This window comes from Podarcis erhardii (genome assembly GCF_964252035.2).
Source record: "Podarcis erhardii genome assembly, chromosome: 9".
NCBI lineage: Eukaryota > Metazoa > Chordata > Lepidosauria > Squamata > Lacertidae > Podarcis > Podarcis erhardii.
In genome coordinates, this window is record NC_138512.1 from 59,442,481 (window position 1) to 59,469,428 (window position 26,948).

General features: G+C 40.7%; 1 protein-coding gene across 4 annotated transcripts in view; it reads left to right on the plus strand.

The window, feature by feature from the left end:
• PPP3CA (protein phosphatase 3 catalytic subunit alpha) overlaps positions 1–26,948 on the plus strand; it is a 192,898-nt gene that overhangs the window by 142,606 nt on the left and 23,344 nt on the right. For all 4 annotated transcript variants that reach the window (XM_081876969.1, XM_081876971.1, XM_081876970.1 and 1 more), the window contains exons 6-9: positions 4,399–4,538; positions 15,578–15,655; positions 20,332–20,426; positions 25,995–26,120. In XM_081876969.1, coding sequence (XP_081733095.1) covers positions 4,399–4,538; positions 15,578–15,655; positions 20,332–20,426; positions 25,995–26,120 — 439 coding nt within the window. The remainder of the gene's footprint in view (positions 1–4,398; positions 4,539–15,577; positions 15,656–20,331; positions 20,427–25,994; positions 26,121–26,948) is intronic.

Below are 26,948 nucleotides of genomic sequence, written 5' to 3' on the forward strand. Positions count from 1 at the left end.
ACATGCAAATCCAATTTTCCATCTGTGGTTCCCAGTGATAACATTTGTAGAAAGTTGCTTCCCTACACTGATCCTTATCTTGATCAGAGTGCAAATAGTCGCCACCCCTCTTGACAACTTGTCATGTTCAAACAATATGTTGTTGCATATTCAGTGATTGCTGGGATGGTGGTGTTGACCCAGTGTGTGTGGCAATTTCCAATAGCTTCAATAGTGTGGGATCTGATTTAGAATATTTATTTGAGTTTAGGTTAGTAAACTTTTTTTCTAAAAAAAGTTTATATTAATTTGATATTCTATATAATATCTGGAAAGTTTTTTCCATCATCAGATTATTTTAACTGAAATAGGGGGAAATAATGATAAAGCACACTTTAGATAGCATCCTGTGAGAGTACTTAGGATGGTACATACCGTTCTATCTATCCATGAAGGGGAAAACCAGATGGCAGATCGCCCAGCTCTGTCCAAACAGCTACTGTATTTTTCGCTCTATAAGACGCACCAGACCATAAGACGCACCTAGTTTTTGGAAGAGGAAAACAAGAAAAAAAATATTCTGAATGCCCGAAGCCAGGACAGCAAGCGGGATCACTGCACAGCTTATGGGATAGCCCTGTCTTATGGGATAGCCACGAGCAAGCCTCTCCCGGGCAAGGGGAGCCTTCATCCCCTGCCCGGGAGAGGCTGCGCACGGCTAAGGCTCCCCCAAGAGCCGCGCTCCCTTTAAGGAGCGCGCAGAGTGTGCTCCCCCAAGAGCCGCACACACGGTCCACGCGGCTCTTTAAAGGGGGCGCTGAGCAGAGCCTCCTGCCTGCATTCGCTCCATAAGATGCACACACATTTCCCCTTACTTTTTAGGAGGGGAAAAGTGCGTCTTATAGAGCAAAAAATACGGTAGCTACCACCAGTAGTCCTTATGACAGAGGTAGCCATGAAAACGGAGTGTTTGAAGCAGGGTACTAGAGGCTTGGGATCCACTGGATCCTAAGCTCTGCACATTCCCCAAGGTACACAATCCTTGGTACCCTCAGCTGCACCAGCCTGGAGCTGGTATAGCAAACGAGCACACTTCCAACCTTCTGTCAGCAGGGCTTTGATTGCAGCAGAGGATCTGTTGCTCTGCATTTCCCCAGCCCCTAGAGAGGATTGCTGTGTCAATGTGGTTTACATTTCTTTTCAATCAAACAGAAAAGCTTTGCTTAGAAATTATTTTCTTTCAAATACTTGTGAATGGTTTCAAGATACAGCGATTCAAGAGCATAGTTTACATATAAAGAAAAATGTAGGCATGGAAAACTGTGAACATAGTAATTTTATCATACTCAAAAGAAGTCTATGCATTGATACTAATATTAAATATGCATGCATGCTTCCTAGTAAGGGTCACCTGAAGAAAATCTTTGATTTGATTAGCATTGTAGCCATTCATTGTGTTATGAATTATTTCCCCCCCAGGAAGGGGTGCGTTTTTAGAAATGGGGAAAATGCATTGCATAACATTTTCCACACCACATCAATGTGGCATCCATTACCCATAATCTAGAGATGACTTTTTGGAAACTATGTTACTTTTCAAAAGCAATAATTTACTGCAATTTTGGTGGAACTTGGAGCTGATGGTCAAAGCCATGAATAAAAACTGATTTGCAAGCTGAAGCAAGAGCTGTTGCAAGAGATATCCCACAGATGCCTGCTTCTTCTACTTCAGTGAGATCTCAGTAGCCTTATTAAGCTATTCAAGACACACCCCACAGTGATAACTGTGCAAGGCAAGAGGGTAGAGCCTCACACAATTATCACTCTACACACATTGTGTGGCTGCCCTCATACCCCACATTGACCTCCTCCCAACGTACATTTGGGAACTTGCCTGCAACAGGACAGCATACCAAATGTGAGTTAACTGTGAAAATGCAGTGACCCTGAGCTGAAATCTTGAGAGGGTGCAACCTGCACAAATTAGCAGACTGCTTTGCTGCAGGCTTGATCTGCAACATGTGGACAGTATTAAGGAGGACATTATGTGGGGTGTGGCAGTGAGGGCGAGGCAAGTAAGTGTGGCCCCACTCTTCTGCCTAACAGTGTTATTACCCTGTATTTTGAATGCCCAGATAAGGTCCTAGGAGGTCCTTCTATATTGGAATGCTGAGTATATGTTCCTTTTAAGTAAACCTTTGTGTTGGTGTGCATGTGTTATATGACATCTCATTCATGGGGACAGTCCAGAGGTCTGTGCGATGCAGATTACCTACTGCAAAACTGGCAAAGTGCAATTGATTTAAAATGGAAGCAATTGCGTATAGTCTCCTCCTCACAGCCAGTCTGGAGGAAGCGAGGAATCTTTAGGAACTCAGCTCCAATCTGCATAGCCCCACATCTGCGTGTCTCATCAAGATTTCAGGTTCCTCATGCAGCAACAGAAACATGTCTGCTTATAATGAGAGGTGTGTTTACTTTCTTGTTCCTCTTAAGCCCCTGGTTGTGCCGTCTTTTGGAGGGCAGAACTGTGTATGCAGCACAGCTTGTCTTGGAACCCCTAAACTAGCCTGCTGCCTGAAGAGCAGTAGGGGATGCTATCACATCACCTATGTTTAAATAAGATTCAGCACTCAGACCAGTTCAGTTCTGATTTGGAACGGAGTGGGATGGTGTTGTCCTTTGCCTCGGGCAACAAAATGTCTTAGGCCAGTCCTGTTTATGCATGCTCACAAAAGCATGCATAAAGCCACAAAACTCAAGAAAAATTCCAACTAATTGGTATAATTACAGACTGTATGCTGCTCCCAAGAACTCTTTCCACATGAATTCCATTGACCTTGTTTGGATGCAGTACCAAACCATAGCACATGAATAGTTATGTGCATGAACATGCACCCTATTCCATCTCTAAATCTCAAGTAGACTGTCATCTGTCAGTCCAGTTATGACCCCCAAGCAAGATGTGTGTGTGGCAGGGAAAGAAGTAAAGTTGAGGGGCATAACTCTTCTTCCTCTGTAGTGAATGAATTCATTCTGTCTCAAGATGAATTCCAAAGGGTGAGGATTGCAGTGCTTTTCTGTGCACAGTGGCGAACCTGCAGTAAACATCCAGCTAAGGGCAGGTTGGTGGAGATTTCTTGTTCAGCAACAGATTTGTTTGTTCACTGTGTTACTTAAGTCAGGCAGACAATGGTTTATTTACAGCAGGGATGTCAGTATTTAAATAATGTGTACAACTCTGATTTTAAAAGTATTAAATAGCTCTATTATTAAAATGCATCTAGGGAGTTTTTCAGTTGATGGAATTGATTTCCTTTGCTATTCCTCCCCTCTAATCAATGAGATAATTGAATTTACTATGTTTATATATATGCTGGAAGCCGCCCAGAGTAGCTAGGGCAACCCAGTAAGATGGGTGGGGTACAAATAAATTGTTGTTGTTGTTATGTATTGAGGGATTGCATTCAGCTATTGATGGCTGAGCACACTGAATCAATCAATCAATTAATTAATTAATTAATTATCCAAACAGAGAGAGCCTAATTTCTGTTGTCTATGCTCTCATAATCTCTAGGTTAGATTACTGCAGTATGTTTTATGTGGGGCTGCCTCCAAACATGGTTCAGAAATGTCAGCTGGTGCAGAATTCAGCGGCCAGGTTGCTTACTGGGGCAAGACCGTTTGAGCATATAATGCCAGTCCTGGCCAAACAACACTGGCTGCCAATTAGTTTCTGGACCCAATTTCTAGTGTTACTTTTGACCTATAAAGCCTTAAATGGCTCAGGACCACAATACCTCAAGGACTGCTTCTCCCCATATGAATTGGCCCAGACCCTGCAGTCATCACTTGAGGTTCTTTTTCATGGACCTCCTCCTATGCAGTGGCTCTCTCCACTTACATTGGGAAGTGGAGTTTCCCAAACTTGAGTCTCCAGCTGTTTCTGGAGTACAACTCCCATCATCCCTAGCTAGCAGCTCCAGTGGTCAGGGATGATGGGAATTGGTTCCCTGTAATCTCAATTCTCACAATGAGGGAACCACCAGAAGGCCCTTGGAGCTGGATCTCAGTGTCTGGGCTGAAAGATAGAGGTGGAGACATTTCTTCAGGTATACAGGGCCAAAACCAGAATTCATTTAGCTGTAATGATGAGGTTTAATCCCCTTTTATAAACTGCCATAACTATATTCTGTGGTTGCACATCAGTTTGGGGCCAGCATTCACTCTTGGTGCATTATGGTTGTACCAGGGGAACCACACTCTGTTATGGCTCTGAGTTGAACTGCGGGAGGGGTGGGAGTCTCAAGACCAAAGCACGGTAATGCTTGTGTGGTTACACTGTTGTTCCTAAATGTCAGTGCCAGATCTTTCCCTCTAGCACCCTTAGCCTTTCTCTTTGTCTTCTCTTTTTCTTAGTTAGATCGATTCAAGGAACCACCTGCGTATGGACCTATGTGCGACATCCTGTGGTCAGATCCTCTAGAGGACTTTGGAAACGAGAAGACTCAGGAACATTTCACTCACAACACAGTCAGGGGGTGTTCATACTTCTACAGGTGAGGATGCTTTCTTGTTTCATGTGGCCTCTGCAGATGGTTGTGGCTGCTTCATAAACCATCGTAATTGTGCCTTGAGTTGCATAGATCTTGAGTTCTGCCTTTTAAAAGAATTGAATCTCTGTCTAAAAACCAATATTTCTTCCATTGTGTTTAAGCAACGTGTGTACCTATTGAGGTTCTGTTTCAACTAAAATACATATGGACTCGCACATGAATATTCAGTCAACAAGAATGATTATCACTCAATGTGATAGTGGCAGGATCCAACATGGGCACTGCCAGTTCCATATAAATCAAGGAGGACTGGAAGGAAATGCGTTTAAAATGAAGCAGAGGGAAAAGAGGGACCTGCATCGTTTACCCCCATATTTACATTTTGCTCTGAAATTCACTGTCCTTGCAGTGGGGCTCCATGCCTACTCAAGAAGTAATTTTCCCCTTCCCAGCCCTTACATAAGGAATTAGCAGTTCCTCACTCACTCTGCCGTCAAGCCCTAAGTCAGGGATGGGGAACCTGTGATCCTCCAGATGTTGCTGAACTTAAAAAGTCCCCTCATGCCTGACCATTGACCATGGTGATTAAATTTGAGTCTAACAACATCTGGACAGCCACAAGTTCCCAATCCCTGCTCTAAGTCCTAACAATGTGATATCTTTTGAAAGATTTTGAATGTTATGGTGAGCAAGTTCATAAAATTGTTTATCACTAAAGCATTTTCACAGGGTAATAGTCACTAACATTACTTGTGTGCTGACAGATAAAGTTTCCTGTTACAGCACATATATAGTCCCTTCCCAAAGATTGCTACATTCTATTGTAGAGAGAGTTGAGACTTACACAACCAAGACACTTTCTTCAGTTAGCTACTGGTAATTGGCTGACTACAGATCCTGCCATTCCCTTTTGGAAGTTCCTTTGTGGGCAAAATATGCTTTACTAAATGGCCTGAATTCTTTATCGTAGCATTGAGATTTGAGTTTTAGGGAAAATCTGCATTTTCAGAAAACAGGAATAATGGCAATTACATATGTTTCAACAAAAAGGGCCTTAGGTTACAAATAAATACTTAATTACCTTTTTAATTGGAAACAATTTCACTGATCTGTATTAGGATTATTCATGTGTTTATGGGTATTGTGGTTACAGCAACTGCTTTAAGTGATATTCCTGAAGATGGTGACCCATTGGGGGGCAAGGAGGAGGTTGTATCTTTTAGGAAACACTCTAGAATCTGCAGTTTTCCTCAGCATAAATTTCCTCAGCACATTACACCGAGTAGGTCAGAATATAAACTTTTAGTGAGTTCCTGAAGGGGCAATATATTATTGGTAAGTCTGTTGAAAAGCTTCCTATGATGAGTGTTGGCTATGCTGTCTAGGGCTGATGAAGTTGTAGTCCCAAGAACAGCTGGAGGCTATCCCTGCCTTATCGCATACAAAATGAACCTACTGCTAGTTAAAATACAGTTGAAATGTTAAGACTGTGATCAGCTGCGTGTGCAAAATTCTACAGCCAATCTTTCTGTACTCACAAGAACACAAAGTTAAGCTAGGACAACATCTGTTTGCTAGCACTCAGAATCTTGAAATATATATTCATTAATATCCACCCAAATTACATTTTTACTGGCACACTAATACCATAATGCAATGTACTGCAGTGCATAATGTGGTTATTCCACTTCTTCAGTCATCTGAAACAAAGGAATAATATGCTATGACGTGCGTAAAACACTTCATTATTTCCTCTAGAATAAAGGCTTTCAAGCATTGTTTCTTCAGGGACCCTTTCTACATTGATTTGTCTGCTGAGAAGCAACTACATGTAAGCCGCAGAAATCCTTCACATTACCTCCAGAAAGTTCTGGGGAGTTATTCTGGCATGAACAGTCAGCTTGTGAAGGGGATGCTAGCGAGGCCTATTGGACCTCACATTCGCCCACATGAACTGAAAAGGTATCGTAGAACACAGTCAAGACTGGTGGCTGTACATTTCAGGGGGAAATTTCAAATGGTGGGGGAAGCTGCCTTTTAGGGAACGGTTCACCTTTTTGATCGTCTCATTGAGCAACCTCTGATAAGATTGTGAAGAAGTGCTGCACATGATCACAATCTGCAGTTCATGGTACATGCAGCCCTTACTGCTAAACAGATTATGCACTTCTGAGTTTAAAACAATTCATCTAGCACCATGAGCCTAACAGAAAGGACTCAGTTCTTCTTGTATTTAGCAAAACCTCTAAACAGAAGCTTAATCTATATTATTGTTTATATACTTATATATGTTATTTGCTTGATTGGGCCTTCCTTGATCAGAGGTAAAACCCCAAACCAGCCATCTTCTGAAAACTTAAAGCACTAACAGATTTTCTGTGGCATAAAGCTCAAAATAAATATGTGATGTTCCACCAGGTTGTAATGGAACTGGGTAATTCAACTACCCTCCCAGAAGTAAAATCCAAGAAATTTGATGTAAACTTCAGGCCAGCAGACAGGGTGCCTAGAAAGGAAGGTGAAGGCCACAAAGCAAAAACTTGTATCAAAGGCCAGAATTTTATTTTGCCACACCCCTTTTGCATCTGACTCTATCTATTTAACCATGAGAAGTGGAATGACACTGTGCCTTCTGTTGAAAAGGGTTCCCCACCCCTAGCCTAAAACAAGAGCAATAACTTCTACTTAGGAATGCAAGAAACATCCAACTGGTTTACATTTTGATGCAGATTTATCTAATTTGCAATGCCTGAACCAATATATGAATCAAAACTCAACTGTCCTTAAAAATTTGCACTTCTCTGAATTTTGCAAGGCAATTCTTTTTTTAAAAAAAGTGTACAAAAGTATATATTAGGGGAATGTGCACAAAAATGTGTATTTTGGTGAAAATCACTTGCAAACATCTATATATTGGGAGAAATTCATGCGGGAAATGTGTACAAATTTTCCTGGTGCCAAAAGGTCAAAACTGATGTAGAAATGGAGATAACTGAATTTAAGACTGGAAAAGATGAGAAACTGAGAGGAATTAGCCCTGAAAAATTCACCCATCCCTACCTCTACTGGAGTAAATATACAGATGCTCTCGGTTTTCATGAAATATTTGGTTTACTGACAAATTGCATTTTAGTGAAATGCATCCAGTTTCCTTTATTAAAAAAAACCTCTTGCTCTGTTCATTTTTTTAAAAGAAAGTTCATTCTGATCTTTCATAGCTAACTGCAAGCTGGTTCCAAAAGTACATCTTTCTCTGCTTTGTGAGTTTTGTTAATTTTTTAGTAGTGCTAACTAATATATAAGTAGCAAAATATTTTCACAGGACCTCTAGAGTACTTGGCATGATATTTACTTGTTATTACCAAGTTTGTAGCCTCACTTGTTATACCACCACCTTGTGGCTTAAATAATTTGGACTACAAATGATTTAGTTTGATCATAAAAGAACAAAAGCAAAACAACTAAATTTAGTAAGTGGAATATATGCATTTTTGCCTTTGTGAATTATGTATTTAAATGGTATTGGACTCCCTGTTTGAACATAATGTATCAAATGTAGTGAGGCATATATGTATGTAAAGCTGTAGTTGCACAAATTCAGCAATATGTTAAAGAGGGAACATCAAGCCTTTAGTTTTAGGAGGAGGGTGGAGATAGGACGTTTGTGCAAGCATGCATGCAAATCCTAGGGAGCTGCCTTCTACGATTGGCCCACCTGGTTCTCTATTCTTTACACTGACTTGGCAGTAGAAGCTTCAAGCAGGCTGCCAACTTTTTCAAAAAACAAACAGAATACGCATATTATATGTCAGACTCAGTTTTTATTACATTATTTTTGAAAAAGCTGCTTTAGGTTCTTGATTTCACAGTTTCTAACCAATCACTGCTATCCACAGTCATCTGCTGTAAAGTCTCACAGCCAGTTTTTCTTGAGCACCATCCAGAAGGAAGATTATTTGTTTTGAAAATGTAGTACAGGAACTTAAAATGTGAGCTCACATTTTTCAAATTATGCGCAACTGCATGTGACCAGTATCTGAGAGGGATATGTAATATACCAGCTTACCACACGAGGGAGCTGCTGACATTTTGTACTTGGGCATTTCTATTCTGTTTGGGCAAACAGTGGTACCTCAGGTTACAGACGCTTCAGGTTACAGACTCCGCTAACCCAGAAATATTACCTCAGGTTAAGAACTTTGCTTCAGGATGAGAACAGAAATCGTGCCGCGGCGGCACAGTGGCAGCAGGAGGCCCCATTAGCTAAAGTGGTGCTTCAGGTTAAGAACAGTTTCAGGTTAAGAACGGACCTCCGGAACGAATTAAGTACTTAACCTGAGGTACCACTGTATTGCATATGGTGGTAGAAGCTCAACAGGACTCAGATGAAACAGTGGTCCTATGAAGTTTGACCAGGCCCTACTAAACCCCTTGACTGTGGTCTGATTGCTCAGTCAGAACAGCTCTTCTTTTAAGTCAAGACAAAACTTTCTTTGTTTTATTTATACAAGTATTCACATACTGCCCACTCATGTACAATATCAAAGTGGTGTATGATAATCTATGCAAATGCAATAAAATATATAATAACATAAAACAATACAGAATAATTGCAAGAATGGTTGACTCATCTGAAAATAGAAATGAAGCCACTGATGAGACCTAACAGCAGAAAAAGTTCTTTAGGAGACACCTGAAAGTTAGCAGCAAGGATGCATGCCGAATTTCTGCTGGAAGAGTATTCCGCAGGATGGGGCTGGCAACACTCAATGCCTGGCTTGTAGCTGAGGCCAGCCAAGCTTCTGAGACATGGGCAACAACTAACAACACTCAAATGAAGCCATCACTTGACAACCCCAAACTGCTTCACTCTTTACTGCTTTCTGTTTGGCTTGCCTGCCCACCAGGCTCAGCAGTCTGCCTCACTTTTCAACCTCCTCTGGACTAGAAGTATCCTGGGGTCTTCTGCATGCTGACCTGGAAGTAAGCCTTACTGAACACAAATGGGATTTACTTCATAGGCTTGAGCTGTAACTGGGCACAGACCTGTAGCCACGAGTGGAGTCCTTGTCAACTAATTTGCATATCAGACCAAATGAATTTGATTACATTAAGGCTGTTTGTTTGTGAAAGAGTATGCACAGGAAAGGAGGCTTTCCGTTTGTGTTATGTTGTTTTTTAGTCGTTTAGTCGTGTCCGACTCTTCATGACCCCATGGACCAGAGCACGCCAGGCACTCCATCTCCACTGCCTCCCGCAGTTTGGTCAGACTCATGTTTGTAGCTTCGAGAACAGTGTCCAACCATCTCGTCCTCTGTCGTCCCCTTCTCCTTGTGCCCTCAATCTTTCCCAACATTAGGGTCTTTTCCAGGGAGTCTTCTCTTCTCATGAGGTGGCCAAAGTATTGGAGCCTCAGCTTCATGATCTGTCCTTCCAGTGAGCACTCAGGGCTGATTTCCTTAAGAATGGATACGTTTGATCTTCTTGCAGTCCATGGGACTCTCAAGAGTCTCCTCCAGCACCATAATTCAAAAGCATCAATTATTCGGCGATCAGCCTTCTTTATGGTCCAGCTCTCACTTCCATACATCACTACTGGGAAGACCATGGCTTTAACTATACGGACCTTTGTTGGCAAGGTGATGTCTCTGCTTTTTAAGATGTTGTCTAGGTTTGCCATCGCCTTTCTCCCAAGGAGCAGGCGTCTTTTAATTCCGTGATTGCTGTCACCATCTGCAGTGATCATGGAGCCCAAGAAAGTAAAATCTCTCACTGCCTCCATTTCTTCCCCTTCTATTTGCCAGGAGGTGATGAGACCAGTGGCCATGATCTTCGTTTTTTTGATGTTGAGCTTCAGACCATATTTTGCGCTCTCCTCTTTCACCCTCATTAAAAGGTTCTTTAATTCCTCCTCACTTTCTGCCATCAAGGTTGTGTCATCTGCATATCTGAGGTTGTTGATATTTCTTCCAGCGATCTTAATTCCGGCTTGGGATTCATCCAGCCCAGCTTTTCGCATGATGAATTCTGCATATAAGTTAAATAAGCAGGGAGACAATATACAGCCTTGCCGTACTCCTTTCCCAATTTTTAACCAATCAGTTGTTCCATATCCAGTTCTAACTGTAGCTTCTTGTCCCACATAGAGTTTTCTCAGGAGACAGATGAGATGATCAGGCACTCCCATTTCTTTAAGAACTTGCCATAGTTTGCTGAGGTCGACACAGTCAAAGGCTTTTGCATAGTCAATGAAGCAGAAGTAGATGTCTTTCTGGAACTCTCTAGCTTTCTCCATAATCCAGTGCATGTTTGCAATTTGGTCTCTGTTTCCTCTACCCTTTCGAAATCCAGCTTGCACTTCTGGGAGTTCTTGGTCCACATACTGCTTAAGCCTGCCTTGTAGAATTTTAAGCATTACCTTGCTAGCGTGTGAAATGAGTGCAATTGTGCAGTAGTTGGAGCATTCTTTGGCACTGCCCTTCTTTGGGATTGGGATGTAGACTGATCTTCTCCAATCCTCTGGCCACTGCTGAGTTTTCCAAATTTTCTGGCATATTAAGTGCCACCTTAACAGCATCATCTTTTAAAATTTTAAATAGTTCAGCTGGAATATCATCACTTCCACTGGCCTTGTTATTAGCAGTGCTTTCTAAGGCCCATTTGACTTCACTCTCTAGGATGTCTGGCTCAAGGTCAGCAACCACACTACCTGGGGTATACGAGACATCCATATCTTTCTGGTATAATTCCTCTGTGTATTCTTGCCACCTCTTCTTGATGTCTTCTGCTTCTGTTAGGTCCTTTCCACCTTTGTCTTTTATTATGGCAATCTTTGTACGAAATGTTCCTTTCATATCTCCAATTTTCTTGAACAGATCTCTGGTTTTTCCCATTCTATTGTTTTCCTCTATTTCTTTGCATTGCTCATTTAAGAAGGCCTTCTTGTCTCTCCTTGCTATTTTTTGGAAATCTGCATTCAGTTTCCTGTATCTTTCACTATCTCCCTCGCATTTTGCTTGCCTTCTCTCCCCCGCTATTTGTAAGGCCTCGTTGGACAGCCACTTTGCTTTCTTGCATTTCCTTTTACCTGGGATGGTTTTAGTTGCTGCCTCCTGTATAATGTTACGAGCCTCCATCCATAGTTCTTCAGGCACTCTGTCCACCAAATCTAAATCCTTAAACCTGTTCCTCACTTCCACTGCGTATACATAAGGGATTTGACTTAGATTGTATCTTACCGGCCCAGTTGTTCTTCCTACTTTCTTCAGTTTAAGCTTGAATTTTGCTATAAGAAGCTGATGATCTGAGCCACAGTCAGCTCCAGGTCTTGTTTTTGCTGACTGTATAGAGCTTCTCCATCTTTGGCTGCAGAGAATATAATCAATCTGATTTCGATGCTGCCCAGCTGGTGATGTCCATGTGTAGAGTCGTCTCTCGTGTTGTTGGAAAAGAGTGTTTGTGATGACCAGCTTGTTCTCTTGGCAGAACTCTTATTAGCCTTTGCCCTGCTTCGTTTTGAACTCCAAGGCCAAACTTGCCAGTTGTTCCTTTTATCTCTTGACTCCCTACTTTAGCATTCCAATCCCCTATAATGAGAAGAACATCCTTCTTTGGTGTCATTTCTATAAGGTGTTGTAAGTCTTCATAGAATTGGTCAATTTCAGTTTCTTCAGCACCAGTGGTTGGTGCATAAACTTGGATTACTGTGATGTTAAAAGGTCTGCCTTGGATTCGTATCGAGATCATTCTATCATTTTTGAGATTGCATCCCAGTACAGCTTTCACCACTCTTTTGTTGACTATGAGGGCCGCTCCATTTCTTTTACGGGATTCTTGCCCACAGTAGTAGATATGATGGTCATCCAAACTGAATTCGCCCATTCCCGTCCATTTTAGTTCACTGATGTCCAGGATGTCAATATTTATTCTTGCCATCTCATTTTTGACCACATCCAACTTACCAAGGTTCATGGTTCTTACATTCCAGGTTCCTATGCAATATTTTTCTTTACAGCATTGGACTTTCCTTTCGCTTCCAGGCATATCCGCAACTGAGCGTCCTTTTGGCTTTGGCCCAGCCGCTTCAACAGCTCTGGATCTACTTGTACTTGTCCTCCGCTCTTCCTCAGTAGCATGTTGGACGCCTTCCGACCTGAGGGGCTCATCTTCCAGCGTCATAACTTTTATATACCTGTTGTCTTGGCCCATGGAGTTTTCTTGGCAGGGATACTGGAGTGGCTTGCTGGTTCCTGCACCAGGTGGATCATGTTTGGTCAAAACTCTCCACTATGACCTGTCCATCTTGGGTGGCCCTGCATGGCATAGCTCATAGCTTCTCTGAGATATTCAAGCCCCTTTGCCATGGCAAGGCAGTGATCCATGAAGGGGGTTTGTGTTATACACTTTATAATATTGACATAGTTTTATTAATACACACGGCAGTTCTTTTGATAACTTTTTTCAACAACAAAAAAGTTAGATCCACTGCACAAGTCCCATATCAGTTGTACCGCAATGAGAGGGAAGTGTTTGTTTGAAATTGCAAATTAATATACTTTTTTTTTTTCAATTACCAGTAGAACTGTATCTAAAATCTCCCTCTTTATTTTATATTACCAGCAGCTCTCTTGGTTATATAACTAAAAGCCAGTTGCCATAGCAACCTCAAATATAATGTTAGCGTCGTGGGATAGATTCATAGAAAGCACTTAACCCAGTGTGGTTAAGTGAAGTAAGGGACTGTTGCAAACAGGGCACTAGATGACTGGGCTTTTTTTCTGATCCATGTACCTCTTCTATATGAGGGGAAAGTAACAGTAGTCTTATCTTGCTCATTCTCTCCTGCCCCTTTGAGGTTTGGGGTGCTGAACAGAAGCAGCAGCTCTTAAACTCAGTACACTTTGCAGTGCATTACAAAAAGAACATCTGGAACTTGAAGAAGCTGCAACAAACAGAACAACCAAGGGGACAGAGCATCTTCTCTTCAAAGAAAGTGAAGGTGTTTGTGGCTATTTAGCTTAGGAAAAAGAGATAACATAGAGAGGAGATGATGGAACAGGAACAGCCAACACAGTGCTCTCCATCTGTTGTTAAACTACAAATCCCATTATCCCTGACCATTGGCTGTGCCAGCTGGGATCTATGGGAGTTCAGCAACATATAGAGGCCATCATTTTTTGCCACCCTTGTGAAAATAGGCTTATGGTAATAGAGGTTTGTGACAGAGGTCTGTGGAGAAGAATTTACTGCCTCTCTCTCATAATACTCAGTGTCACCCAGTGAAATGGATTGGCAGTAGATTCAGGATAGACAAATTGACTGGCAGTAGATTCAGGACGGGACTTGCCCCCCCCCAAAAAAGTACTTCTTAACACTATACATGATTAATTTATGGAATTTGCTGTCACAAGGTATGGTGATGGCTCTAGATGTAGCTGGTTTTAAAATGGCATTAGACAGATTTATGGAGGACAGGACTGGCAGTGACTATTAGCCATGATTCAGCATGGGGATTCCATTTTGCTCAGAATTATATCATTTGCTGAACAGGGGGAGGCTGCTGTTTTCATGTGGTGGAGTGGATTTCCTCGAAGCATTTGGTGAGCCAGTGTTGAGGACAGTCTACTGGAACAGATGAAAACCTGGTTTAATCCATTCATGGAAAACTGCAATAATACAGCTGTACTGGGTTGGCCACTCACTAGTCTGTTCGTTAAGTAAAAACCCAGCCCCTGGAAGTCAGGATTGTCTGTGCCATTTTACGTGTGCTGGAAAAGGGCACATGCCGCGACCAAGGCTTCCTTCTGTGCTTAACTATGTGTAGAACATACACACCAGAATACATTATTCAGCGTGTTAGAAAGTATCACATTTAATACATTGGTGGTGGTAAAGGATTCAATCTCTGAAATCAGACAGAAGCTTCATATCACAGAAGTACTCTAGATCTAGACAAAAGAGCTTTGCTGTATTTGTATGGACATGCCCACAGCTCCACTAAATCCATTAAATGGTAGTGCAGGCAATCTGCACAACACCAGAATTCAGACTTGGCTAATCCTCAGCATGTTGAAATTTGTGTATATTTCAGTGAAATGAAGAATATCCTTTTATTACTCAACTTCTCTCCCTCTTTCCCACCACCCCTCTCTCTCCAGAGAACTGCAGTTTATAAAGTTTCCTAAATCCTATGCTTGGTACTAAATGTGTGGCTTTTTGTGGGTTAGCATGAGGTACCCACGGAGAATTAAGTAGCTGCTAAGTGCATTCACATTGGTATTGAGACAGAAATAGAAGGCTGATCCTCCTTTTCCTAACTTTCTCTCTAAAGGCACCAGCATCTTTGTAGAGAGAATAAAGTTGAGAAACAGCTACAGCAAACCTCAAATCATTTAAACTGAATTGAAATGCAGCTACTTGGAATCTAACTTCTGAATCTGTTGAAGGGAGGATGGGGCTTCTGAATCCATGGAATCCATGTTTGACGATAGCAAACGTCCTGTTCCAACCATATTCCCCAAGGAGGTGCGTCAGGGGAAGGGAAGGAAGATCCAAAGCAATCTACTTCCAGTTCTAAGCACAGTGTCCTTTCAACTTGGAAAACTTGTTTGTTTAAACCACAATTTAAGCTGCCTTAGCCTTGTTTGAGCCATGATTTTCACAAACTACAGTTCTCGAGTTGGGGCACACCAGAGAAGTATGGGGAATTTAAAGACAATCTCCTCTTTTTGAGATGCAAAACAAACAAATGGTAGAGATTGAGTATGCAAGAATGTGGCCCATTCATACAACAGGAAACCCTGGCCTTCCATTGTGTCTAAAACTGGCCAGTGACTTTCTGGAGTTAACTTGCAGCTTATGTTTTTGACTAGTAGGGGATACAGTGATAGGCTTTTTTCTCAGTGCTGCTTTCCATTGAACTCGGTAACATTTACGTTTATGTATATATTTATGTATTTGTGAGTGTCTGAGGCTAAGGCACCTTCTCTGTTTTTTTTTTTTTTTTTTTAAATTAAAACATGCTTCTTTTCCTGCCCCAACAGTTACCCTGCTGTTTGTGACTTCCTACAGCACAATAACTTATTATCTATACTCCGAGCCCATGAAGCCCAGGATGCCGGGTGAGTGGCTTTCCTTGTTTTCTGAATAAATTATTTTCCAGCATGTTGCCATCTGTACATTTCTTACATTGCTAAGGTGAAGTGCTTGTTCGGTATCTTTCAGAATGTGAAAGGGAAAGGACTGGTGTTTAAAAACAGTTGAATGTTGACTTTTCAGGGTATGTTGCTTTTACTTTTGATGTGGTTTTAGGGAATCTTGACCGCATCCTGAAACCCTGGCTCTCTAGCAGATGGAGAAACAAGTGGGAGACGTTTAGCCTCTTTAAAATGGTGTAATGTCCAAACCCCTATATCTTACCTACAATTCTTGTTCCCAAATTCTAACTAGGGTTTCCTGCTGGTGCAGGAAGTGTCCCCTACAAGGGTTCAGATGCAGTTCTAATTTTTAAAATATACCAGGGTGCACAGTTCTGGCACTCAAAGCAGTTTGGGTGGCCCTCTGCTCAAATTAAAGTATACTGTGATGATATAATTAGAACAAGGGCTTTCCCTTGCTCAGCTGATAAACAGCAGGAGCATATATATCAGCTCTTTACAGCTTGTTAACTTTCCGAACCTGCAGGGCTCTTTGGAGAGGCACAGTTTGAAACAGGAATATATTTTCTAGGTCACTGAAAGGAAGTGCCACTCTGTGCTTCCACTTTGCTCATCCTAATGGCTAACATACCAATACTTTTTACACAAGCACAGATGGAAGGAATATAAATTATTGACACTCAGAAGAGCCATAATTTATGAATGTATTACAAGGTCTTCCATATTTAAGTAGCATGGTATCCTCATTTCATCTAGTTATGTGTGCCATATATTATACTCTGTTTTCATAAATTTGTACTCTGTCTTTTCTTCCAAGGGTGCTCAAAGCAGCTAACAATACTGTATAAAAAGAAAATTTTAAAGCACCCATCAGCCAAAAAAGTTCCAGAAGTATGAAAGACCAAATTGGTAAAATATAGAGCAGCATTTTATTTTATTTGAAAAAAGTATTAGTGAGATCATTTTAAAAATATCTATGAAGAAAACGAGCCTGTGGCATGAAAACAAAACAAAACCATAAACAGGGTGCTAACTAGATCTCCTGTAAGAGCCAATGTGGTATAGTGGTTAAGAGCAGTAGACTCGTAATCTGGTGAACCGGGTTCATGTCTCCGCTCCTCCACATGCAACTGCTGGGTCACCTTGGGCTAGTCACACTTCTCTGAAGTCTCTCAGCCTCACTCACCTCACAGAGTGTTTGTTGTGGGGGAGGAAGGGAAAGGAGAATGTTAGCCGCTTTGAGGCTCCTTTGGGTAGTGATAAAGCGGGATATCAAATCCAAACTCTTCTCTTCTTCTTCTTGTATAATAATAATAATAATAATAATAATAATAATAATAATAATAATAATTTATTATTTATACCCCATCCATCTGGCTGAGTTTCCCCAGCCACTCTGGGCACTTCCAATCGAGTGTTAAAAACAAAACAGCATCAAATATTAAAAACTTCCCTAAGCAGGGCTGCCTTCAGGTGTCTTTTAAAGAGAAGATAGCTGCTTATTTCCTTCACATCGGTCGCCACTATGGAGAAGGCCCTCTGTCTGGTTCCCTGTAACCTCACTTCTCACAATGAGGCAACCACCAGAAGGCCCTCGGTGCTGGATCTCATTGTCTGGGCTGAACGATGGGGATGGAGAATGGAGAAGAGATTTCATTCGGTCCACATCTTAATGCAATGTGATTCTCCAAGCAAACAAACAGTATATACATAAATGTGTATATCAGGGTTAAGTGTGCATGAAGAAAATAGCATACAACATGCATTTTATTACGGGAAATGGCATACAAAAAATGTGTATATTTGGCAAAATTGAATATGGAAACGTGAGGGATCTACACTAAAATGATGACATATTTTTGTAAAGATTTATTTTGACAAAATACAAAGTAGTGCACAGATGTGGAGAACTCGACTTCAGATTGGTAAAATGAGAAACTAGGAGAAACCCAAACTGGCAGATCAGTTCATCCCTACCTCCAGGGCAGATGGTTCTAGGAGAAAAAGCCTTCTCTTGTTTTTTGCACTAAATATACCTAGATATGGAGACCCTCCACATCTGATCTCTGTGGTGTTTTTGTGATATTTTGGGGTAATTTCCGGGTTCAGGGCAATCAATTGATTGTTTCCTATACATCCTGAAATTCACCCAGCATTCTATTCAAACTGCAATTTTAAAGGAAGTTGGTCAGCCATTATTTCCCATCAAGAAACCCAAAAAAATTCCAGAACACTATTCTTTCGTTCTTTCCTTCCTTCCAGAGCCAGTGTGGTGTAGTGGTTAAGAGCGGTAGACTCATAATCTGGTGAACCGTGTTCGTGTCTCCGCTCCTCCACATGCAGCTGCTGGGTGACATTGGGTTAGTCACACTTCTTTGAAGTCTCTCAGCCTCACTCACCTCACAGAGTGTTTGTTGTGGGAGAGGAAGAGAAAGGAGAATGTTAGCCGCTTTGAGATTTCTTCTGGTAGTGATACAGCGGGATATCAAATCCAAACTACTCCTCCTCCTCCTCCTCTTCTTCTTCTTCTTCTTGTTTTCCTCCCTTCCTTCCTTCCTTCCTTCCTTCTTACATTCATATGCAACCTGTCCTCCCAGGAGCTCAAACCAGCGTACATGTGCTGTCTGACCCCATTTTGTCCTCACAACAGCTCTGTGAGGTGGGTCAGACTGAGAGTGCTTGACTGATCCAACGTCACCCAGAGACCTATTCATCTATCTGGGAAAGCTTGTTACAACTAAAATTTTATCCAGAAATCACAGAGAGTAGGGGCCTGTTATATCTCTGTGGAATACTGTTCCACAAACAGGAGCAATCACACTAAAAGCCTTGCTCCAAATTACTGTGGAATGGACTCCTAAGATCCTTGGAACTTGCAAGAGAAGTTCTCCTGCAGAGCACGGTAACCTGCTGAGTATATAAATGATGTGGTGGTCTCTCAAGTAACCTGCTCTCGAGCTGTATAGGGCCTTATATGTTGGTGCCAATACCTTGAATGTAGCCTGGTAGGTTCGGATCCATATAACTGAACCTCTTTTGAAGGCTATTAATAAGTTGCAATGATGATAGTGGTACAGCTCACACAAGCTGATTACTACTCTTTCCAGGGTGGTCAGAGCAACCATTGATGCTGGGTAATTCCCTTGGTTGAAGAATTTCCTTGGGTGAAGAGCTAACAAATTTGAACTGTGCAAAAGGACACTCTGAACAAAATATTATTGCTACTATATGACAAAATAACAAGGATATTTATACCAGAGATCTTAGCGACCCTAGGAATTCCCTCCCCGCTTTAAGCAGTTCCCAAGATTGCCAGCTGCCTTTGAAATTTCCCTGTATTCCAAAATTGGTTTGCCACAGGGTGCATCAGGCTGCTGTTATAAACAAAGAGACAACCTGGGAGACCCACCTGGACTATTGCAGATGGCTGTAGTACACATACCTGTAAAATACTCTCAGTATCCTTATTGATGTACCCCAAATTCCTCAAGTTTTGTTTTTGCTCTTGGTGTACCGAAAGCCAGATACTGCTACAGAACCTCAATATGCAATTAGAGTAGAAGTGGTAGCATACTGTTCTTTTCCTTTTCCTTTTTCTCCATTTTGTTGCCAAGAGTTATAGAGATTTTATATAAGTCAGGGAACTAAAATGCTGTTGCTGATCCTTGCTTTGCCTCTTGCTAGGGAGAAAATATAATTTTTGTTAGTTTGATTCCAAAATTCTGGGGTTTTTCATTTTCATTGCTGACTGACTAAATATAGGCCCGCTGAGACAGTAACATTTTTGTCACCACAAGCAAGTGTAAATGTGCCGAGAGAAAAACTGAGCGTATATCAGAGTATTTTGTGTCCCACATCCCCACACACTATTTTTTAAGGTTTGAGCACTTTGATGTCGGTAGCAGAACCTTATATATTTTGTGCACAAAATACCGGGGTGGGGTGTGTGTGTTTTGTTTTTTGTAGGTCCAGAAACACATTGGCTTGGATCAGGGTTTCAAAATGCCAAGATTCCTCTGCACAGTTTGGGGTAATTCCTACCTCCTAGTACAGCAACACGTGTCCTGGCCTAAGATGTATTAAATAATTTAGGAACGTTGTCCAGACCTTCTGAGAGGCTTTAGGACATGCAGGGACCATGGGATAGAGAAGAATTCTTGTGCAAGCAGCCTTCCAATCGTAGTCTTTGGATACACCACATTGTTTCTTTTTATTTGGAGAGCTGGCTATTTTAAAGCATCCTTCACTCCCCTAGTCCATAGTGTGCCACAGATTGCTTTTCAGAGGTGGAGAGAAGGACCCGAAAGCAGCTTATTGTGCCCAAGCAGACTCATAAAGCTGCACATGCTTCGTTCTAACTCATTTTCCTGGAGGAAGACCTATGAGGAAGACCTATGCCTGTCCAAAACACAAATGAACCTAACAAAAGTTGTCCACAAACTTTTCCCATTGACTTCTTAATTACCTGTAAGTCTGTGGTCTATCCAGTATGTACTCGTCTTCTCTAAAATAATTGCAATGATGCACATACAAGTCTCTGTGAAATACGCGCAACGTGTATTTATGTGACTGTATCTGTGACAAGATATAAATCAGAGAATTTTATGGTATTAATAAGGTTACTTTGCCATTTGTTACAGGTATCGTATGTACAGGAAAAGCCAGACAACAGGTTTCCCTTCATTAATTACAATTTTCTCAGCACCAAACTATCTAGATGTATACAATAACAAAGGTAAGAGAACTTCTTGCCCCTGCAAACTTAGCTTTGCTTTAACTTACTTATTTCTTCTTCCATTGTTCTACCTCGATTGTGTGTTTTTTAAACTTCCCTTTAGTTCAAGGTCGATTCTTATTACACAGTTTTTGTATTAAGTGAATGGATTTGTGGATTAACTGCCTCTGGGGGTCTTTTCCTATCTGCAAATTATAAATTTTCAGATGTATGAAGACAGATTTCAAAAACTAAAGTCATATTATTATTATTATTATTATTATTATTATTACTGTTATTATCATGGTCATTATTAATTACCTGCCCTTCACCATATGGTCCCAGGGTGGGTCATTAAACATTAAAACTCAATGTTAATAACAGTTTATAACAACTTAAAATCACAAATATTCAAATATTTTCCCACTGTGTCCTGCAGAGCAATGAATGTAAATTTAACCTTTGTACTGTAGTCCGGTTTCTATACACACTTCTACCTCCAATCAGGCAACAGAGAGTCATTATCAGTTTTCAAGGATACAGCCCATGCAGGCAGATACACTCAGGGAGGGCACAGACAAGGGTCAGTGAAAGGCGTGGTCTGGGGAGAGCTGGTATGGTTGAGGAGGTTTAACCTGCAGGTCAAACAGATCTGGGTGGCCACATTTGGCTCCAGGTCTGAAGTCCCCCACCCCCTATTTTAAACCTGGAAGAACATTGAATTTCAAAAAGCCATTGAAATCTGGCTTGTTTCACACATGCCTGTGCATCATTCATTACGTTATTGTGTGATAATTTATAGCTCAACGAATTGACTTCACTGAAAAGCATTGTGTTTTTCAGTGTTGTTTGTGGGAGTTACGAAAGATCTACTGAGGGCTGCATATACATTTAAGGTACATTTAAAGCACTCCCCCCACCCCAAAGAAATCCCCTGAATCCTGGAAACTATAGCTTGTAAAGGATGCTGTGAATTATATTTATGAAAAGCAAATCAACAGTTTCCAGGATTCATTTTGGCAGTGGGTGGTGGGGGAGGTGCTTTAAATGTATGGTTTGTATGCACCCACAGGTATGTAATCTCTGATTGCTGGTTTGCAGATACAAGTCACTAATTCATACTTGGGCCCTCAAGTGTTGAAAATGCAAGTGCAAAGCACAGATGCCCTGAACAGTCAACCTGAATTGCTTAATGCATGCACACAAAGTCAGATGTTCAGTCCAGCTCATTTCATGTTAACTTAGAAGCGTTACTGAGTCTAATGAAAGTTATCCGCAAGAAACAATGCACAGGGTTGCTGCCTCAGTTGCATGAGGAATGCAGTACTGCATCAGCTAACAGAATCCTGACCATAGCTGTCAACGTTTCCCTTTTTTAAAGGGAAATTCCCTTATTCCAAATAGGATTCCTCGCAAGAAAAGGGAAAAGTTGACAGCTATGATCCTGACAGGGTCCCAAGAGGACAGTAACCTGAGATTCTCCAGTCCCACAAGGATAAGTCTCACGATTTAGAAGCACTAAACTGTGTGTGCCAACAACTGCCATATAGAGATATCCATAGTCAACTTTCAGGCCATCAGTCAGTCAGTGCCGGGAGATCCCCATTGCAGATGATTAGGGTTTCCAAGAGCAGGTGAACAGTGCTAGAATGATTATCAGTTTCTGCCTACAGCTAGAGCTTCACTCCCACTACAGAATACAGAAAGCAATCAAGTCATGCAGTTGCATTTGATAATAGTAAAAAGTAATTCTAGGAAGCGCTGATATATTTTTCTCTGAAAGCTTAATGGGCAGCATAATTATCTTTTGTACAATATTTGAAAATTGGCAATCCTTAAACAATATAGATATGGCAGCACAAGGCTACTGAAAGAACATGCAGAACCAAACTCTCCCATTTCATCTGTGCTTTGGTTTCAGTTAATTTTTTTGGAGTTTCTTTTAACATCGATCGGTTATAAAGCATGTTTTCCTTTTGCTTTTTTGAATAATGGCTAAGGTACTTTCCCCCTGCCCTGCTCCCAGCCTTTAAAATAAAGAAAGCTTTTTTGAAAAGCAGTTTGAATAGTTGTTTTAAAGTTACTTATATTTGAGAGCAATATCAGCAGCATAAATTATTGATGTGATGTAAGTTAAAGTAGCTTTTAGATTCTCTGGATGAATTATTCATTTTATCACTTAAAAAAAAAATCCTAAAAACATTTATGTTTTAGCCAACTGCTCTTTCGGTGGTGGTGGGGATTTTTTAGAACCTTCTTTCTAGAACTGCTTTTTTCAAATGTATCATATTAGGTTTCATAAATTATAAGTATTAGTTTTAATGTTTCAGCCATATGAGGGAACTTGACCAGTAGAAGGATTTTAGGGCCCCCTATAAATATTTCATAAAATAGATGGGTTTTTCATTTTGGCATCAGTGATAGCAGTTATTCATTTTACTTACCCTTCCATACTAAGCCAAATCACGTGTTCACATGAACAGCCAAGCTGTGTTTTGCCCAGTTGTTTTGCTGCTATACTACACTGACCTAAGTCATGGTTTGGCTTAGCATGTTGTCGAAATCCGAGATCATGCCCAAGCAAGCCTCAAGCTGAATGAACCTCGCTTGTGCCTCTTGTTTCGTCTGTAGATATCTAAACTACACACCCCAGCTTTGGACAACACATGGCTTAGCACAGCAGCAGAATGATAGGGGACTCGCAAAGCATCCACAACCTCGTCTCCCAGAGTCTGCACTTTGGCACTAAGACATGGTTTGATTTAGTGTGACAGGTGAACAAGGCCCCTGGTTCGTGCTGAGAAATATCTTCATTTTGAGTATTATATATGCTAGAAAAGAAAAGTGACCAGAAGTAAATAAGAGAGGTCACATTGAAATTACTGGCTCGCTTATACTTTGCATATAAGAGAACGGCAAAGCATTTTTGTCTTTTCTAGAAATCAGAGCCTATGTATCTGTCCTAAAATAACATAATGTTAAAGGGAAGGTCAAAAAACAGCATATGCTCCATTCTTTTTATATCTCCTTCACAAGCACAGCAGAGATCTTGGTGGTTCACGCTGTGAGTAGGGGGATGTAAGTGTGAAGATGTGGTTGGAATCTAAGATTACAACAAAATCCTTAGCTGCACAGAACTTTGGAGCTGGTGAGAGATACATGATCAGATCATTTCCCTGATCTCAAATACTTTTGGCTCTAAGGGGTACATTCCAGGAGTGGAATTTGAGGGGTGGGGCAGGGAGACTACCTAGCTGTTCTGATCTTGGGGTCCCAATATTTAACCCTTTACAGTGGTACCTTGGTTTTCAAACTTAATCCGTTCTGGAAGTCTGTTCCAAAACCAAAGCATTCCAAAACCAAGGCACGCTTTCCCATAGAAAGTAATGCAAAATGGATTAATCTGTTCCAGACTTTTAAAAAGAACTCCTAAAACACCAATTTAACATGATTTTTACTATCTAATGAGACCCTTGATCAAAAATGAAAACAATAATCAATGTACTATACAATAAATTAAATAGGACAGTATTCCAGATTATAAAAATAAATTTATTTATTTTCCTCACCTGCATTGATGGTAGTCATTGTTTGGATGGGGGGCTTTTATCCATTTCCGCAGTCACACAATCAATCAGTAGCTGAACTGGGTTCCACACTGTCTCAAAAACAAATTAACTGAAAAAGCCTCAGAAACAAAAACGCAAAATAAATAGCAAAAACAAAAGTGCCAAACTTAATCCATTCTGGAAGTCCGTTTGACTTCTGAAATGTTCAAAAACCAAGGTGCAGATTCTGGTTGGTTCAGGCGCCCAGGAAACAATAGCCAACAGCTGCACCACACGTTTGACTCCCGAAAAACATTCGAAAACCGAAACACTTCTGAGTTTTCAGCATTTGGGAACCAAGGCGTTTGAGAACCAAGGTACCACTGTACTTGTGTTAGGTTAAGAGAAAACAATAGAAATATTTAGAAAAGTAACTTTTTATATAAATACACACACACTGTAATATAAACACACACACACATGCACGTTAATAGTAGTTCCATAACTAATGGAGGATGCTTTGGCCATATATTTGTTTTGCTTCTTGACCTGGGTACTTAACACAAGATGATGGCCAACAACAACCTACAATTTGACATAATGTCAAATTGTGTGTCTCCTATCATCTGTGAGGGCCTACCTTCTTCGTTAGAGGTTAGAATTCCACTTGACAGGTACCCATATGTCGCTTGCATGGGTAAATAGCAGCTTTGAAGGATGATTTACACTGGAGAAACAGTATAGGGGAAATGTTGTACATCTCCTCCTGCAGCTCTTAGAGCAACCCAGTTAAGTCTCTCCTGAGGCCACTTTTTACAAAAAATGATTGAGAATGTATAATGAATCGCCCACCACCTCAGTCATGAATTCTCTTTTCTGTTGAAATTATATTAGCTGGTACAAGGCATAAATTCAATCTGGAAGCTGTTCATTAATTAAGTTAAATTGGTTAAGTTAAATTGGTTGGTGAACTGAGTTCATGCATGTCCACTGTACAATCCCCCAATTTTCAGTAAATGAGCTTCTGGTGAAGTAGCCTACACAATTACAAAATGACATTCCACCTTTATAAATAAGTAGCTGTGCAATGGCCCACAGCAAGGAAGCAATACGGATTCTCAAGGATTTCATCCAGGCTGCATTTTTAAATGAACCAACCTAATTTGCTTCCCACACTAACATGCAGAACAGAATGTAGTTATCATTCAATTTTCACATTTCTCTTCCTTTTATTATATTTTTGGATAAAGTGCATGCAAAAGTTTTGAATGTGCAACGTTCAAAATATTGCACATTTTTGTGTAGGTTTTTGTTTTGTTTTTTTTAAATCCATTCAGATTGATGTGGAAAAAGTTAGAGCAGACATTTCAATGAACATATACAAAGTGGACACGGACCAGAAGTAGGTGGATTCGTTCCTCCCTAAGAAGTAGCTGCAAGAACAAAAGAACTAAGTAGTTTACAAGACAGTCTGAAGTATTCATTTAAAATACCAATAAAAAACAATTATTAAATGCAAGTTACATAACTTATAAACAACCATCAGCTTTAAAACACTTATACCTATTAAAATTGTGTGTCAAAGTTACCAGGTTTTCTGGAACAATTGCATTTTAGCAGGCACTGAAAACAAAACAGTGAAGGTTCTTGTCCAGTATCAATTGTCAGGGAGTTTGAAAGGGTAGGTGCTGTTAAGCCTAAAATACTAATTTCTTTCAAGTGCAAAAAATAATATGTGACACACGTAAAAATGCCAGTTCCACATATCTGAGTGGACAGATATGAAATGAAGTGATCCTTCAAAGAAACTGATCCCAAGCTGATGAGGGCTTTATATACAAATAGCAACCCTCTGAATGTGGCCCAGTCAATAACAAATGGGCAGCCATTTGTTACATATTTCTGAGCATGATATATGCTCTGTTGTGTTATATGCTGACAGGGTCTCACCCCTCACTTTCGTCAAAAGTTTACCATCCATGATGGAGGATCAGGGCCCAGGCATATGATAGTAACGAATGACTTCTCCTTTCTTTTATAGCTGCAGTATTGAAATATGAGAACAACGTTATGAATATCAGACAGTTTAATTGTTCTCCACATCCCTACTGGCTTCCAAATTTCATGGATGTTTTTACATGGTCTTTGCCATTTGTTGGAGAGAAAGGTAAGTAACTTCCTTTCTTCACGAAAACAGTTTCTCTATGGACTAGGATGAGGGAAATGGGCTGTTCACTAAAAGGGACCTGTCACACCTTCATGCACAAGATATTCTGAGGCCTAAGAAATGTGCCTTAAGGGAGAAAACCTTCTTTATGATGCGCTGAGGTCTGCAGTATGATCAGCAGAAGTTCTTTTTGTTCCCAACCTTTTCTTAACAGCAAAAGTGATTTTTATTTATTGTGGTGGTGTACACTGTTAGGATATTTCCGTTCCACCTTCCTTTGAAATTAATTCAATTTTCTGAGCGGATGAGTTATCAGAGATAACTGGGGGGAAAGTTTAGCATCGTTATTTTTCTGGCCTCTTTACAGCAGGCCTTTATGTCAGTGTTTCTCAAATTGAGGCTCTTGCTCTCTTTCATCACTTCTCCTATACAACTTCCCTCAATGCAAGTATCTAAGTTGTAAGAAATCTGCATAGCTTGGGCGAATCTGTTTTTACTTAAAGCTTCTATGGTACAGTGATTGTTGGTTTCAATGTAAATAGAGATGGAGCAGGTAATTATAGGAGGTGTCATACATAAATTAGACATTATTTAATTTTTTTAAAATAAGATATCAGATCTCAAACTTTCTCAAAAACTAAAAGAATGACTCACGGCTTTTGGTTTGGAATTCCTGCTTCCTAACCCCACGGCTTGAAGAGACCCACTCTCCAAATCTCACATATGCACAAATTAAAACAATTAGTGAATGGTTCAAGGATGTTCCTGTCGTGGTTCCACACCTTTGAAATTCATTTCCCAGCAAAACCTACTGGACTATCTCACTTT